The sequence below is a fragment of the Saimiri boliviensis genome, chromosome 6 (assembly GCF_048565385.1).
Source record: "Saimiri boliviensis isolate mSaiBol1 chromosome 6, mSaiBol1.pri, whole genome shotgun sequence".
NCBI classification, from domain to species: domain Eukaryota; kingdom Metazoa; phylum Chordata; class Mammalia; order Primates; family Cebidae; genus Saimiri; species Saimiri boliviensis.
The window spans coordinates 71,396,703-71,413,322 of NC_133454.1; the positions used below are offsets into that span (position 1 = coordinate 71,396,703).

A 16,620-nucleotide genomic window follows, 5' to 3' on the forward strand; every position below is an offset into this window, starting at 1 on the left:
TATGTAACATTTCTCCTTTTTACAAAACTTCTAACCTTCTCTCTGTTCTTCAGACATACTGAAGAACGTATCACCCAGTCTGTGTGTATGCCTGGAATACCAATTCTTGCTTCCCAAATAGAATGTTTTAACTTCCAAGATTTGTCCCTATACTTGAATTACTTCAAAAGTGCTAACATTAACTTGTACCATCAACAACCTACTTACCGTGAAGACAGCCCAAGAAAGGGCAGAATGACCTCCTCCATGTAGAAGGAGCAGGACTGGACCCTCTGAACCACTCTTGTAAACTCGAAAAGTGTATGAATAGTTAAAGATAAAACATCTATGTTTTTGCTCATTGAAGTTTTTTATTATTTAATCATAAAAATATTGCTAGAAACTTTATTCACAACTACAGACTGCCAAACGTAAGAGAAACTTAAGTAGACATTTCTGAGACAACAACCTTCTGTTTTTGAAGCGTGAAACCAGTGTGACCATTTGTTCAAAAATAATTAAAAAAAAATTCCCTTTGCTCTAGTGAGTACATAATCCCTGGATTCTAGAAACAAAACTAGTTCAACTCACTTGACTCATGAAACCTTCCCCTGGGTCTCTAAGACAGTATATCTGTTTCAATAATTTAATTCTTAATCCCTTCTCCATGCATTAGAAAATTACAGCCAAGAAAGTTATTGGCATGGACTTGCAGGCAATATTCCATAAAGAACAAGTGAGGAATAAGGTAAAATAAGCAGCAGAAATAAAGAACATTTTAGAAACTACGCAAGTCTTTTAACTTAGACAATCTCATAAGCTCACTAAAGAATAAGCCATTTCGCAAAGGATATATCCTTGCCAGTTTCATTCTCTACTTCTACATCTTCCATGGACTCAAAATACTGACTCCAAGGAACAGGGGAAAAGTCCCGCTTTCTTCCAGGGCTGAGGAAAAAAAAGAGAGAGGCATTTCAAAAAAAAGTAATTATGCATAAAGAGATAAAATCTTGGTCAATAAACGCTAAATGTAAATCAGTAATGAAAACAGCAAAGGTACTTTCTCTTAAACATACAAAGAGTTCATCACAAAGTATCAAAAATGTATTAAATATGTATTTAATGTAGTATATTACATAATAATGTAAATATATTTTTTAAAGTATTTTAAAATGTTTTTAAATCCAAACATAGATTGAAGAGTAAAAATTTTAGGATTTTTTTCAAAATTCATTAATATATTTTAATCACAAATAAATTCTGTGTTCATATACACACAAAACCTGCTAATTTTTTGTCCTGCTCTTGACTGTAGGCTCATTTCCATCCTCCCAACTGACTCTAATATCATTCCTACTACAGTCATTCCTGGTCACTACTACTCCTTTACAAATTTAATTCCTCATACTCTTTCATGCTTCCTTGTCATTCCCAATCAATATACAACCTCCATGGAAGGCAAACTGGCAATATCAACACCTTGAACTTACAGGAATTCCTCTGAAGTACTGCTCACATAGAAGTGAAATGACTTAAGTATTCAATGCAGCATCCTTTATAATAGAGAGAAGTTGGAAAAAATCTAGTATCCATCAATAGGGGACCAATGAAAATAAATTGTAGTACATAGAAAAATACTAGTTAATTGTAAAAATGAAGAAATATATTGATAAAGGTCTTTATATATGAATATATAACTGCAAGATTCATATATGTGAATATATAACTCCAAGATGAACATGATATATATGCTATCACTTGGGAAAATTGGGAAATATATATGTTTATGTATGTTTTCAATATCTCTGAAAGGATACTAATACAACATTTATGGTATCTTGGAAAGGAAAGTATGATTGGGAAACGAGAGGAAAAAAATTTCAATCTATGTTTCTATCTGTTGATTTTTGATCATGTATTATTAAAAATATAAAATTATTTTTAAATAAAATAAACTAATAAATGTCTAGTCACAATTTATGTCTTCAATCTTGGATAGAATACAGGAAAGGAATTCTAAGCCATCCTGTTTCCAACCTATTCTTCCCAGTAATGGAGGAAATTCAGCATTCTATCAGCAATAGTGACAAAATTCAAATCCAGTTCTACCACTCTCTCTCCAAAGCCTCTGCCGTTTACCCCAATGCTGTAAGATTTCTTTCATCCTTTAATTTTCTCATGCTGTCATTTATGCTTCTGAAAAGAAAGAAGGCTTAAGTCCACATTATTGAAGGTTTCCATTTTGTAATCTCTGACTCTACCAATGCCAAAGAACCTTTACAAGTTACCCAGTACCAGTTAAAGAAAAATTACTTTCTAAAAATAGAAATTATTCATCGGAGAACACCCTCCACTTATTTCTTCTATTTAAAAAAAAAAAAAAAAAAAAAAAGGCCTGTAGTCCCAGCCACTAGGGAGAGAGTGAGGTGGGAAGATAAACTGAGCCCAGTTCTAATTCAAAACTTAAAATAAACAAACAAAAAAGGTTCCAGGGACTACTCAACTTATTTTGACCAAATGAATAATTCCCATTTATTTAAGGAATCAATATTCCTCCATCTCCAAAAGTTGCCCCAACTCCCACAGAGATTTTCTAGCATACCCCAACACCTTTTTTTAAACACATAATTGTGCCGGGCACGGTGGCTCATGCCTGTAATCCCAGCATCTTGAGAGGCCGAGGCAGGCAGATCACCAGAGGTCAGGAATTTGAGACCAGCCTGGGCAAAATGGCAAAATCCCAATTCTACTAAAAATACAAAATAAGCTGGGTGTAGTAGCATGCACCTGTAGTCCCAGCTACTTGGGAAGGTTGAGGCAGGTTGAACCCAGAAGGCGGCAGTTGCAGTGAGCCAAAATCAAGCCACTGCACTCTAGCCTGGGTGACAGAGTGAGACATCTCAAAACAACAAACAAACATACAATTGTTTATAAATCAGAAGACTTCAATTAATTTTGTAACCAATATTACACATTACACAGAGGTGGCAAGAATCTTACATTATTTTTGTATTTTAGTCAGAACAGAATATTGTGAATTTTAGGGATATAGTACAGACTGATTTTTCAAATAGTTTTAGATTCTTATTGTATGCCTAGCTACTATATGGTCATTATAGCTTGTGTAGGCCTTTTTAAATTAATTGCTAACTTCCCCCTTCCCCAATAGGGTTATAATGAAAGAATTTTAAAGTAGTGAAAGAACTTTCAAAAGCATAAGAAGGTTAAGTTACTGATATGGTTTGGCTGTGTCCCCACCCAAATCTCATCTTGAATTGTAGCTCCCATAATTCCATTCGTTGTGGGAAGGACCTGGTGGGTGATAATTGAATCATGGGGCTGTTTCTCCCATACTGTTTTCATGGTAGTGAATGAGTCTCATGAGATCTGATGGGTTTTTTGCTTTGTTTTTTAGATGGAGTCTCACTCTCTCACTCAGGCTGGAGTGCAGTAGCACAATCTTGGCTCACTGCAACCTCCACTTCCCAGGTTCAAGCGATTCTGCTGCCTCAGCCTCCCGAGTAGCTGGGATTACAGGAACACGCCATCATGCCCACCTAATTTCTGTATTTTCAGAAATGGGGTTTCACCATGTTGGTCAGGCTGGCCTCAAACTCCTGACCTCGTGATCTGTCTGCCTCAGCCTCTCAAAGTGCTGAGATTACAGGCTTGAGCCACCATGCCCAGCTGAGATCTGATGGTTTTATAAGGGAAAACCCCTTTCACTTGAATCTCAATTCTCTCTTGTCTGCCACCATGTAAGATGTGCCTATTTCCTTCTGTCATGATTATGAGACTCTCCAGTCATGTGGAACTGTGAATCCATTAAACCTTTTTCTTTTTATACATTACCCAGTTTGGATACATCTTTATCGGCAACACAAAACAGACTAATAGTTACATTTTAAAAATAATTTATTGTTGGATTGTTGGGTGTGGTAATGCACCCATGTAGTCCCAGCTACTCAGTAGACTAAAACAGCATGATCACTTGAGCCCTGGAGTTCAAGGCTGTAGTACACTATTATCACACCTGTGAATAGCCACTGTACTCTAACCTGGGCAAAACTGTGAGACTCTGTCTCTCTCTCTCAAAAAAAGAAGATTAATTCATTAAAAAAAAATTTACCAAAAACCTATTATATACATAAGATTGGAATTGACATAGGATAATGGGAGATGCTGGGATAACTATAAAACTAGAGAAACAACATATTTGCTGTCAAGAAGTTAGTATTAAGTCCATAAATACCTCCACTCATAAACTGGGAGTGAAACATAAATTTTAAAAAATTATAAAAAAGAGAGAAAAAAAGTCCATAAATATCTAAAATATACAAAGACTTAAATACCCTAAAAAGTACAGCTAAAGTGCAGTGAATGTTCAAAGGAGGAAACAAAGATTACTTCCAGCTTGGAGAATAAAGACAGGCTAAAAAAAAAAAAACCACACCAACACACTTAAGCTAGGCCTTGAAGGACAGGTATAATTTGAGCTGATGGAAATAGGGAAGGAGGGATAAGACGTTTCAGGCAGATAATAAGTATGAATAAGAACCCAGCCTGCTGCCTGTCATAGGAGACACTGAAAACATACAACAAAAAAATAGCTAACTGGAACGAGGAAGGAATAATACAACATTTTTGAAAAGTTAAAAGAAGTTGACATAATTAAACATAGATAGTGGAGAAAGTATGTTAGCTTAATAAAATGGGAAATACATGTTCTTTTTCTGTTATTTGTATGTGTGTGATTTTTTTTGCAGAGGCCCAATAGTCAGATAGGTTTGGATGATACCACAGAAAACAAAGTGCTAGTGTATGGCCATAATACCCTGAACGTTCCAGTACTTGTCTGATCTTGGAAGCTAAGCAGGGTTGGGCCTGGTTAGTACTTGGATGGGAGAAAATGAAGAGCCAGGCTGAACATGGTGGCTCATGCTTATAATCCCAGCACTTTGGGAGGTCAAGGCAGGAGGATCGCTTGAGCTCAGGAGATGGAGGCTAGCTTGGGCAACATAGCAAGACCTTCTTTCTACTGAAAAAAAAAATTAGGTAGGCATGGTGGCACGTGCCTGTGGTTCTAGCTACTTGAGAGGCTGAGGCAGGAGGATCATTTGAGCCCAAGAGATCAAGGATGCAGTGAGCTGCAATCACACCACTACATTCTAGCCTGGGTGACAAGGCAAAACCCTGTCTCCTGAAGAGTCAATAAAATGTAGAGATGAAATTATTTCAGAAAGATCAATCTGGTTACAGGCAAAAGATAGACTTGATTCCGGGAAAAAATATTTTGCAATAATCTACCTAGAAAAGTATGGGATCAGTTAATAGGGTTGACAAAGAAAAAAGAGAAAAGAATGGGTGTCTTAACTGACAATGGAATTAAAAGTAGGAAAACACAGAATAACCTTTCAAAGGCAATGAACAAATCCTGGGAACGTTCAAGATATGAAAAATGACTGACAGCAGAATCAAAGTCAATTTTAAAGTTTTGAACAGAGAAATAAATAATTAAGTCTTACAATTTATAAATAAAAATCTATTCTGGTAGGTAATTGTATAATTTTTTTTATATTAGAATAAAATTTATTTCAAATCTAACAAAATAAATATATAATTTCCTCCCACCTACTGTTGCCAGAGGAAGAAGTTTGGCAGCGAGGAGACAAAGTGGTGCTATGAAAGACACACAGAAAATATGGTGTCTCCTAAGTCACATGAATCGAATTTGTTTATGGACCTTTTGTTGTTATCACAGACCATGTTCAGAATTTGATGAAAGCTATGAACCTTTGATCTAGAAAAAAAAAATGCATGTACATATATTTTGTATATAATTCCACTGGCTTCAAGAAACCTATCTATGAATCCCAAATTAAGAACCCTATAATTTAATGTTAACAACCTATTTCCAGCAGAAAGAAAAAGAATGAGAAGATACTGTCTTGTTATTAGTTCTTAAACTTGAAATAATTTTCAATTTGCTACCAACTAAAGGTTTATTTTCATAACCCAGTTCTGTCTTTATTAAACTATGGGACCTTGGGCAGTCACTTCACTTCTGTAAGCCTGAGTTTCTTCATGTCAGGGGATTATAGGATCAATTTTATAGGAGGTATTATGAGGATCAAAGATGCCCTTTCATCCCTTGGTTACTCTCAAATTAGTCTGTTCTATTTATCACAAAACTAATTATTTTCTAAAATTATCTTATTCCCGTATTTGTTATTATCCTCCAGTCATCCCAACTAATTCACCACTAATGTGAGATCCATTAGAGCAAGAAGGTTTTCCATTTGTTCACCAATGTATTCCCACCCCAGAGCCTGATATATATCAATGACTAATATCTGTTGACAGTCTGAAATGAGTTAACATGCATAAAGCACTTAGTTTGGTTTCCCAATAAATATTTGTTATTAATATTATTAAGCAGCTTTGAGGCTAATAATCCTTACCTAATCCTTATAAGATTTCTAGTAAAAGCAAATGGGATACTACGCCAATCAAGACTGTGGTACAGGTACAAGAACAGACATAGAAATTACCTAAATAGAATCAAAAGTCCAGAAATAAACTAGTATTTATGGTCAATTTGTCAGAAGCATTCAAACCAGAGCAACTCCATTTTGAGTAAGGGCTAGGAAAATGAGGCTGGGACTTGCTAGGCTGCATTCTCAGAAAGTGAGGCATTCCTAGCCTCTGGATGTTTATGGTTAAGGGAACAAATTAATAATGTTTACTAAACATACCCAAACTTGGGAGCATCCAGATATCCCGATAGCTGGAGAAAAAAGGCATTACTAATTTTGCATTAAAGATAATCATATCAATTTTTACAAAAATACAGTAATTAAGAAATTAATCCTTTATCACAAACTATTATAGCAGAACACAACTCTCCATATACATAAGCATTATACTTAGGGTGGATACGTTCCTCCTCTTATTTTTAGGAATGTCCTACTCTATCTGTAGAGTAGCGGTTCTTTCACCACTTTCTTTATATATATATAATTTTATTGCACTTTAGGTTCCGGGGTACACGTGCAGGAAAAAAAAAAAGACACTATCATTTTAAATGTAAAAACGAAATGTATCTTAGAATTGAGGAAATACAGTAAGTTTCCATTAGACAGTTTTCCAACTTAAATATTTCTACACATGTATCATGTCATTTCCTCCTCAAAAGCTCTATGAGGCTAGTATTATCTACATTTAAAAAAAATAAAGTCATGTTTGCATCAGTTAAGCGGTAAGTAGTAAAGCCAGGAAGAGAATCCAGTTTATTGATTTTAAAACCTATCTTCTTTCTACTACAAGACAGTAGAAGTACAGAACTAACAGTACTGATACTAAGCTGGCAAACTACAGCCTACAGGAAATCCAGCCCACCACCTATTTTTGTTTGGCCCATGATCAGAGAATGATCTTTACATTTGTAAAAGGTGGAGGGCAGGGTGAGGAGAGAGACTAATGACATGTGAAAATTATGTGAAATTCAAATTTCAGTGTCCATGAAGTGTTGTTACAACATAGACACATTCAGTTATATATTGTCTGCGGCTGCTTTCACTCAGCAGAGCTGAGTAGCTGTAACAGAGACCAACATGGCCCACAAAGCCTAAAATACTATCTGGCTCTTACCAGAAAACATTTGCTGATTCCTGGTATAATGGCACGTGCCACCAAAGGACAACAAATAGAAAAATCAGTGCAAGCTGAACTGACTAGAAAAGTCCTCAGGACTTTATTTTAAATGAATGTGTTCCACGTGTCCATTAAATTAAATTTTACAGAAGCCTTTAACTGTGTTATGATAGAAAGCACAGAGAAACAAAGATCCTTACACTACAGGAGCTCCAATTTTTTTTGAGGAAACACAAAAATCTGCATAAAACTATCTTTGATAAGTTTGACACAATAACAGTGAAAAAATGCAATACCAATACATAAAAACTGATGAGGGGAGATGCCAAAACTGTTACAGGTGCTCAGAGAAGAGAGAGCAAATGAATGAGTTAAAGTAGTCTGAAAGCACTTCATGAGTTTTAAAGGATAGGCAGGACTTGAAAAAGAGAAGAAAATAGAAGGCGTTGCCAGCAAAATTAACTTTGTAATTGTTAAGTGCAAGAAACACTTGGGAAATTAACCATGCTTAGGACATGACATTGGAGAGCTTTTAACACTAGCCTTTAATGGTAAACTGCTTGCTTTGGTCCCCAAACTTGATGGAGTCACCAATGTGCAAGCACCACTTACTTGGAAAATAGTCTTCATTCTTGAAGAATAAGTGATAAATTGGGAAAGGGCAGAAAAACTGAATACTATAAAATAAGCCTGGTGTGAAAATAATGCTTAATTGACATGTGCTCTCTTATAATAACGGACTTGCTTTCAGGTTTAGGGAATCAAAGAGGAAGATATAAATTGTCAAATTTTGATAAAATTAAATTAACAAGCCTGAATCTGTACATGAGACCTATTACAAGCCTGAGTCTCAACCACATAATTATTTTAAATCTCAAAGAAACGTATTATAAACACAACACATTTTACCTAAAAGCCGGTATTGAAATAAAGATTCTATTATTCTATGAAGAATAACTGTTTTTAGGAGAAAGGGAGTATAGCCCTAGTTACACCATCTTAAGAGAACTGGTGGGGAAATAACGTTGTTCTTATAGAATGGGGTTAGCAGGCCAGAATTTGGGTTTCTTGTTCGATTAGCACTGAAGTAGACAGCATTCTAGGCACCAGCAAAATTCAGACACAATTCCTACCCTTATGCACCTCAGCAGTTTTGAGGCATAGACAGCTGACCAATAATTACAAGTTGGAGGACTAAGGAGAATAGAGAATGTTCTGCTTGCCTGCAATGTGATACTCCTACTAGGAGATAATAACCAAAACCAACAAAACTATATGATCAAACCCTAAGAAAAGCCAGGAGAAAGGAGAGAAAGGGGAGACAGGGAAGGAGGGAACACCTTCCTTGCCTATAGAATAAGGAACAAGAAACATAAGTTGTATATTTTTACATGAATGTCTCAAATCTGAATAGGCATAACACATCAACATCTAGGCTGCTTAAGTCTGTTAAGAGAGTTATTGATGAGTCATGAACTGGCACAGTAGCAGTCTTAATCACTGTTGTCACAGATTCTTTAGTCTAGGAGTCTGGTAGTGGAGGCTAAATACTGCAGTTTAATTGCAGTCAGCTATTTAAATCAAGGCACCACTGTTTTTAAAATGTCCTTATTAGCAGTATGTTGAAGAGAATGGAAAGAAAGCAACCAGATGGCTGGCCAAGGGTTGCGGTAGGTCTGAAGCATTCCTTACTCCAAGGCATGCCATTAGGCAGCAGACCTCAGGATTCTAAAAACTACATCATGAATCACACTGTTGGAGATCATCTAACTCAAATCTTACTTTATGAAAGGAAACAACTAGGTGTTCATTATGTACCAAGCAAGAGTTTTGAACAGTACCATTAAAGTATTCTCATTTTAAGGTGACTCAGAAATACTAAATAACTTGCCCAGAGTCACTTTTGGTAGCACTGGAGCTTGGATTCATTTGACTTTTTATTTTGTAATTATTATTTTTAGAGATAGGGTCTCATTCTGTCTCCCAGGCTGAAGGGCAGTGGCATGATCACAGCACACTGCAACCTCAGACTCCTAAGCTCAAGTGATTCTCCCATCTCAAGTCTCTCAAGGAGCTGGGACTACAGGTGTGCACCACCATGAATGATCGTTTTCTTTTGTTTTAGTAGAGGCAAGTTTTTGCTATGTTCCCCAGGCTGAGGAGCTTGGATTTAAACAAGTATGTCAGGTGCCAAAGTGTTCTTTCTTTCCATGATAATGAGGCCCAAGAAGAGAAAAATAACTGACCAGAGTCACACAACTTGCTAAGTAGAGAGGATTCCTCCTTAAACCTAGAAGTCGTCCATGACCAAAAACACACATAGAAGCATATAGGAAAAGGACTGATAAGTAAACAACCTCAGTCTTCTGGTGTGGTTTGAAATGATTGGAATTTTCGATAGTCTCTTATTCAATCTTCAAAATATATTGGTAGAATGTACCTGAAACAGGTAATCAACGTTGTACTGAAAAACATTTAAGTGTGGCTATCCTCTTAACAGAACTATTAATTAAAACTTTCTTCTCTTAAAAAAAAAATGCAATAGTCTGAAGGAAAAAGTCTTTCCCAAACAACTAGAGATGTTTTCTCGAATCTGACATCAGGTAACATAACAAGGAAGGTTCATGAGGTTTAAAATAAAACAAAAGAGAAATTGCCCAATTTTGAAGCTAATAAGAAGAAACAGATTTGCTGGCAATTAGAAACAATGGAAAAATAGGCTTTTACTCAGAAGTTCTGAAATGAATCTCAAGGGGCTCAAATCTGGCAATAACAGGTAGGGGGTTTGGAGGTGGGATTGTTATTTCCTATACTTATACTGCAACAAAAACAATAGGGAATTTGAAACCAGATTAGGCTTCTCTACTTGTTAACTTCAGGATTTGGGGCAGATGCTGTTTATTCTCCATTCCAGACATTACCTGCCCACTTCCCTCTCTCTCTTCCCTCTCTCTCTCTTCTTCAATCATAACAGAATGGTGATACTTTTGTTTAAGTAACTAGTGGAGATCTCTTGTTATCTCTCCTCCAGATCTCTTGTTGTCTCTCCTCCAAGGGAATGAATCAAAATTGGTCTAAACCAGTCACAATAATCCTATTCCCTACTGCCAGTGATTGATTTTAGGATGGGTATGTGAACAGTTCTGGACAATAAGACTTAAGGGAAAAACTGCTGGGGAGCTTGCATTTCTGGGAAGAAATTAAAAAACAAGCTTAGTTAGGAAAGGACTTTGGCCCCTGTTTCTTTTTATTTGTAAAGATAAGATAGAAGTAGAGTGGCAGCAGCCATCCTGCAACCATGAGGTGACAAGTAAGGGAAGGAAAAGCCACCATTATAAGGATGGCAAAAGAAAGGATACAAAAACCTGGGTCCTGAATGAAATTGTTTAGCAACTCAATCAACCCTGGAACATCCTGGAACAATAATAAATGTCCTTTTTGTTTAAACTATAGTAAACGGATAACAGCAAATTAGATTATTTCACATCAACATAATGCTGCTAATGTGAGTTTGGGGATTTTTGTAGATTTAATTGTAATTAAACAGTAAACCTATTGGGTTTTACAATTATTTAAGAATACTATGGAATTTAAGTAACTTTACATTGAATACAATTTAGGTCAATACTTGGAATCTGAGATGTATTTCCTTCAAAAGGGATTCATACAAATTGAAAGATACATATTTCTTCAAGGAACATTCAATGTCATAAAAATGTTTATTCTAAATTAATGTTTGTATTTAATGTAATCCCAAGAAAAACACTATCAGGATGTTTTTCTGGCACTAATCTATTGGATTAGAAAGTTAGTGAGAAAAAAACAAGAGGAACCAGGAAAATCCTAAAAATGAGTAAGGGGGAAATAACCTCTAATATCCATCAAAACATACTAATAAAGCCTCTAATGAAAAGTATAGCAGTACCACATAAAAGAAACTCCACACAGCCAAATCTATATAGAAATTTGGTGTATGATAATGGTGTCATTTTAATCAGTGAGGAAGAGGACTTCCTTTTTTTTTTAGACAAAGTCTCACTTTGTGTCCCAGGCTGGAGTGCAGTGGCATGATCTTGGCTCATTGCAACCTTTGCTTCCCAGACTCAAATGATGGATCCTCCTGAGTAGCTGGGACTACAGGCACACACCACCACATGTAGCTAAATTTTTGTTATTTTTGTAGAGACGGCATTTCACCATGTTGTCCAGGCTGGTCTCCAACTCCCAAGCTCAAGTGGTCCATAGGCCTTGGCTTCCCAAAGTGCTGGGATTACAGGCATGGACCACTGAGCCTGGCCAGGACTTTCTTTTTAATAGTAATATTTACATAATGGGTAAGGACATTTTAATAAATGATGCTAAAACAACTACAAAGCCTGTGGATAAAAATAAAATTTCTTCTGTTCCTCACTTTGCATATCAAGATAAACTTCAAATGGATTTAAAAAAAAAAAAAAAAGGCCAGGTGTGGTGACTGATGCCTACAATCCCAGCACTTTGGGAGGCCAAGGCGGGTAGATTACCTGAGGCCACCAGTTCAAGACCAGCCTGGCCTCCATCTCAACTAAAAATGAAACTCCATCATTTTAGATAATGAAACTCCACCTCAACTAAAAATACAAAAATTAGCCATGTGTGGTGGTGCATGCCTGTAATCCCAGCTACTTGGGAGGCTGAAGCAGAATAATCGCTTGGACCTGGAAAGCGGAGGTTGCAGTGAGCCGAGATCACGCCACTGCACTCAGGCCTGGGTGACAAAGCGAGACTCCGTCTCAAAGAAATAAAAAAAAAAAAAAAAAAGGACATCATACAGGTACCAGGAAAAAACATGTATGAACTCCTTTATAACCTGAAAAGAAGAAAAAGTCTTTCTGTGACTCAAGATCCAGAAGCAATATATGCTAGTGGGAAGGAAGGATGCTAAGAGGTAAGCAGTTTATTGGATAATGAGAATGTTCTGCAATTAGTGGTGATAATTGTACAACTGATTGAATATACCAAAAAATCTCTGAATTGTATATTTAAAAGAATTATTTCTATGGCATATAAATTATAACTTAATTTTTAAAAAGTCTAATGAAAAAACAAACAGAAATATTGGGATTTGATTCTTTTAGTAACTCAATCTGTGACCTTGAGCAAATCACTTCACTTTGCCCTTTACTTCTCCATCTGTGTGACTAGCTCATTAAAGCCTTCCTAAGAGGCCTGATATCCATAATAAATTTAAGAAGAGGATGAAAGATTATCTTATCGATATGAATAAACATACAGCTTGTGGGGGCGAAGCTGATAAGAAGCTGAAAGGAGAGCTTCCACATGAACTAGGAGCCTTCTTCACAGTTCTCAATATATAATTATCTACCAGCTATCGTTCCTTAAGAGCTTATGCGTCAGGAACTGTAAGTGCTTTTTATGTATTATCTTACTCTCACAGCACTCTAAGGTAGGCAATGCATACTCATTTTAGAGATAAGAAAACAGACTATGGGAAGTTAAATGACTCAATCAATGTAAATACCTAAGTTGGGCTTCAAACTTAGATTTATGCCACTTCAAACACCAAATCCTTCAATCCAAGGTAAAAAAGAACAATGGACTAAAAATATGAAGTCCTGGGTTTGAATGTTGTTCCTGCCACATAATGATTCTGTATTCTTAGGCAAGTCAATGAACATTTCAGTTTTTTTATTTATTAAAAGAAAATATTAATTCCCACCCTAGTTTAACTCATAAAATATGAAAAGGGACTCTATATACATGTCAGTTAAATCACTACAGAGCTGGGCATCCTAGCAAGCATCTGCAGTCCTACCTACTCAAGAGGATAAAGTGGGAAGACCGCTTGAGCCCAGGAATTTGAGACTGTAATGCACCAAGACTATGTCTGTGAAAAGCCACTATACTTCAGCCTGGGCAACACAGCAAGACCCTATCTCTTAAAAAATAAAAAGAAAAAGGAATGTAAGAGATAATTACAGAAAAGTAGAACTTTTTTTTTTTTTGAGACAGAGTTTTGCTCTTGTTGCCCAGGCTGGAGGGCAATGGCACAATCTCAGCTCACCGCAACCTCTGCCTCTCAGTTCAAGCGATTGTCCTGCCCCAGCCTCCCAAGTAGCTGGGATTACAGACATGTGCCACCATGCTCAGCTAATTTTGTATTTTTAATAGGGACGGGGTTTCTCTATGTTGGTCAGGCTGGTCTTGAACTCCCAATCTCAGGTGATCCACCCGCCTTGACCTCCCAAAGTACTGGGATTACAGGTGTGAGCCACTACGCTTGGCCCAAAAGTAGAACTACTGATAAACCAAAGACATGTTGAATAATGAATGGCTTTAACATTTTATACTTCCTCTAATAGTAATAGTATATACCAAAGCAGTGACTTTCAAAAGATACTTCTCTCAAGCACTCCAGGGTGCAAAGCAAATAGGGATCTCACATCTACTTTAATCAGAATAGCTTCAAAAGCTTTAACAAATAAGTTCAAAACTACTACATTTTTGGCAATATCTATTGGCAACTATTAAAATGAACAGTGACATCAAGATTTCAGGCCTTACCCAAGAAAAAATATTGGTGTACTGAAAAGGGAATGGATTCTAGAAACTAAACTTAGATTGAATCTTGGTTCTGCTACATATTAGTTGGGTGACTTTTAATCTCTGAGGCTGAATGCAATGCAGGAAAATATCCACCTTGCAGGTTTGTGGACACATTAATTAATATAAAGTTACTACTACAATGTCTGGCACATATAACTTACTTTAAATATTGCTATTATTAAATTATCCAACAATACTTTGGAATTACTAAATCTAATCTGAAAAACTGTATTATGGAAACTCATGAAAAATCACAAACTGAGAATATGCACCCTGAATATGGAAACATGCCTAAATAATGTTCACTGAAACTGAAGGCAAGAGATCATCAAAAATAGTTGAAAGAGTAAGCCACACAAGAGACTATCAAGGAAACAGGACTAATTTTCGAGTAACAGATAGATGAGGGAGTGGAAGAATGGAAATTAAGAAAAAAGCAAGTGAGTATAAGGTGACATAAAGAATTCTTTGAAATTGGTGTGAGACATCATAAATCATGACTGACTGAAGAAAAAGACTGAATCCTAAATTATTTGCAGAGGAATAAGATATACAACTCAAATTAAGTATTCCCAAATGACAATTATGACTCCAAAATACACAGTGGGTCTCACAGTCAAGAGACTCAAGTCCTAGTCCTTAATGGCCCCACTGCTAAGCTTCTAGGGTGCCTTAGGAATATGTGAGTCTCAGTTCCCTCATTTATTAAGAGAATATATTTCCCCCATTCCTTATAGAATACAGAACTCTCTGAATGTTGAGTTCCTCAATTACAGGATGAAGTGGTGAAATTAGACCATGTCTACACTCTCTTTCAGCTTTATGATTCTAAGGGGAAAGATAATCTATATTATTACTACCATGAGACTTAGATGAAGCCTGCTTATGTACCAATAAAATAGAAAAGAAAAATATGGGAAAATAAGCCATTTGAGGACCACACAAATATTCACCAATATATGTTCTTCCCTTCACAATATTATCATAAAGAAAAACCTTTGTAAATAACTTTCTTTTCCAGGACAGTTAACCTAAATCAGGAAGACCAAAGCATCTATTTAAAAAGGATAAGTTGGGGACTTGGATGAATCTGGAAGCCATCATTCTCAGCAAACTGACACAAGAACAGAAAACCAAATACTGCATGTTCTCACTCATAGGTGGGTGTTGAACAATGAGAACACGTGGGCACAGGGAGAGGAGCATCACACACTGGGGGCAGTTGGGGGGAGTAGGGGAGGGACAGTGGGAAGTGGAGGGAGTTTGGGGGGGAGAGATAACATGGGGAGAAATGCTGGATATATAATCCCACTACTTTGGGAAGCCAACTGGGGCAGATCACTTGAGGCCATGAGTTCAAAACCAGCCTGGCCAACATGGTGAAACTGCATCTCTACTAAAAATACAAAAATTAGCTGGGTGTGGTGGTGCATGCCTGTAATCCCAGCTACTTGGGAGACTGAGTCATGAGAATTGCTTGAACCCATGAGGTGGGAGTTGCAGTAAGCCGAGATCATGCCACTGCAGTCCAGCCTGGGCAACAGAGTCTCGTTCTATCTCTAAAAAACCAAAATGAAAAGTAATAAAAAGGATAAATTACTAACAATTATGCAATATTCCAATCAGCAGATTTTCCGTTTATTTTCTCTCAGTATTTTCACCCAGTTCTTCAATCTTCAGAGAACTTGTTTTGACAAAGTGAGAAGCTAGGCTCTAATTCAACTTATCTAAAAAATGTATAATTATTAAAAATCTGCTTTTCTTATGTATTTGTATAGAAGAGTTCTGGTATACTGAAAGATCAAATTTTAGTTTAAGAAAGGCAGAAATTAAGATATATATATATCAACTATTACTGTTGCGTTAATATTACACTCTACGTTAATTTTCCCAAATAATGTTATGGGTCGATTTCCAAATTATCTTAATTCATGTTATAGTCCAATATTTCTGTCTTCCAAAGTGAAAAAAAATCTTCACTTTACCTACTATGTAACTTTCTACCTCCTCTACTGTGCATCCATTTATCTACCTTCTGCTAAAGTTTTCTCATTTTTCTACTGTGTCTCATAGCAGGTCTCCACTTCAGTTCTTAGTTTCCTTCCCTGTTTTTCCCAACCATTCTTCCCATTCCTTTACTCTAGTTGTATAGGATTCTCCTTTCTTTTCATCCCTAGGACTTACTGTCACAGTACTGCACCTCATATTCTCACCTCCTTTTTGATCAGTTTTTACACGTATTACTTCTTCAGAACCTAAGGTTTCTCTTCTGCAGTCCTTTTTCAAAGAATACCTACCAATTCATCTCTAGAATCCCAAATACACTCTTGATTCCTCATACCTAAGTATCCTTCCTACTCCTTTTCTCTTTACAGTCACTAA

The 16,620-nt window shown here is 36.4% G+C and overlaps 1 protein-coding gene across 2 annotated transcripts in view; it reads right to left on the reverse strand.

Moving 5' to 3' along the window:
• The window catches only part of PPME1 (protein phosphatase methylesterase 1), a 74,848-nt gene that overhangs the window by 56,826 nt on the left and 1,402 nt on the right, over window positions 1–16,620 (reverse strand). For both annotated transcript variants that reach the window (XM_074400937.1, XM_074400936.1), the window contains exons 2-3: window positions 833–927; window positions 208–299 (exon numbers count right to left, since the gene is read on the reverse strand). In XM_074400937.1, coding sequence (XP_074257038.1) covers window positions 208–299; window positions 833–927 — 187 coding nt within the window. The remainder of the gene's footprint in view (window positions 1–207; window positions 300–832; window positions 928–16,620) is intronic.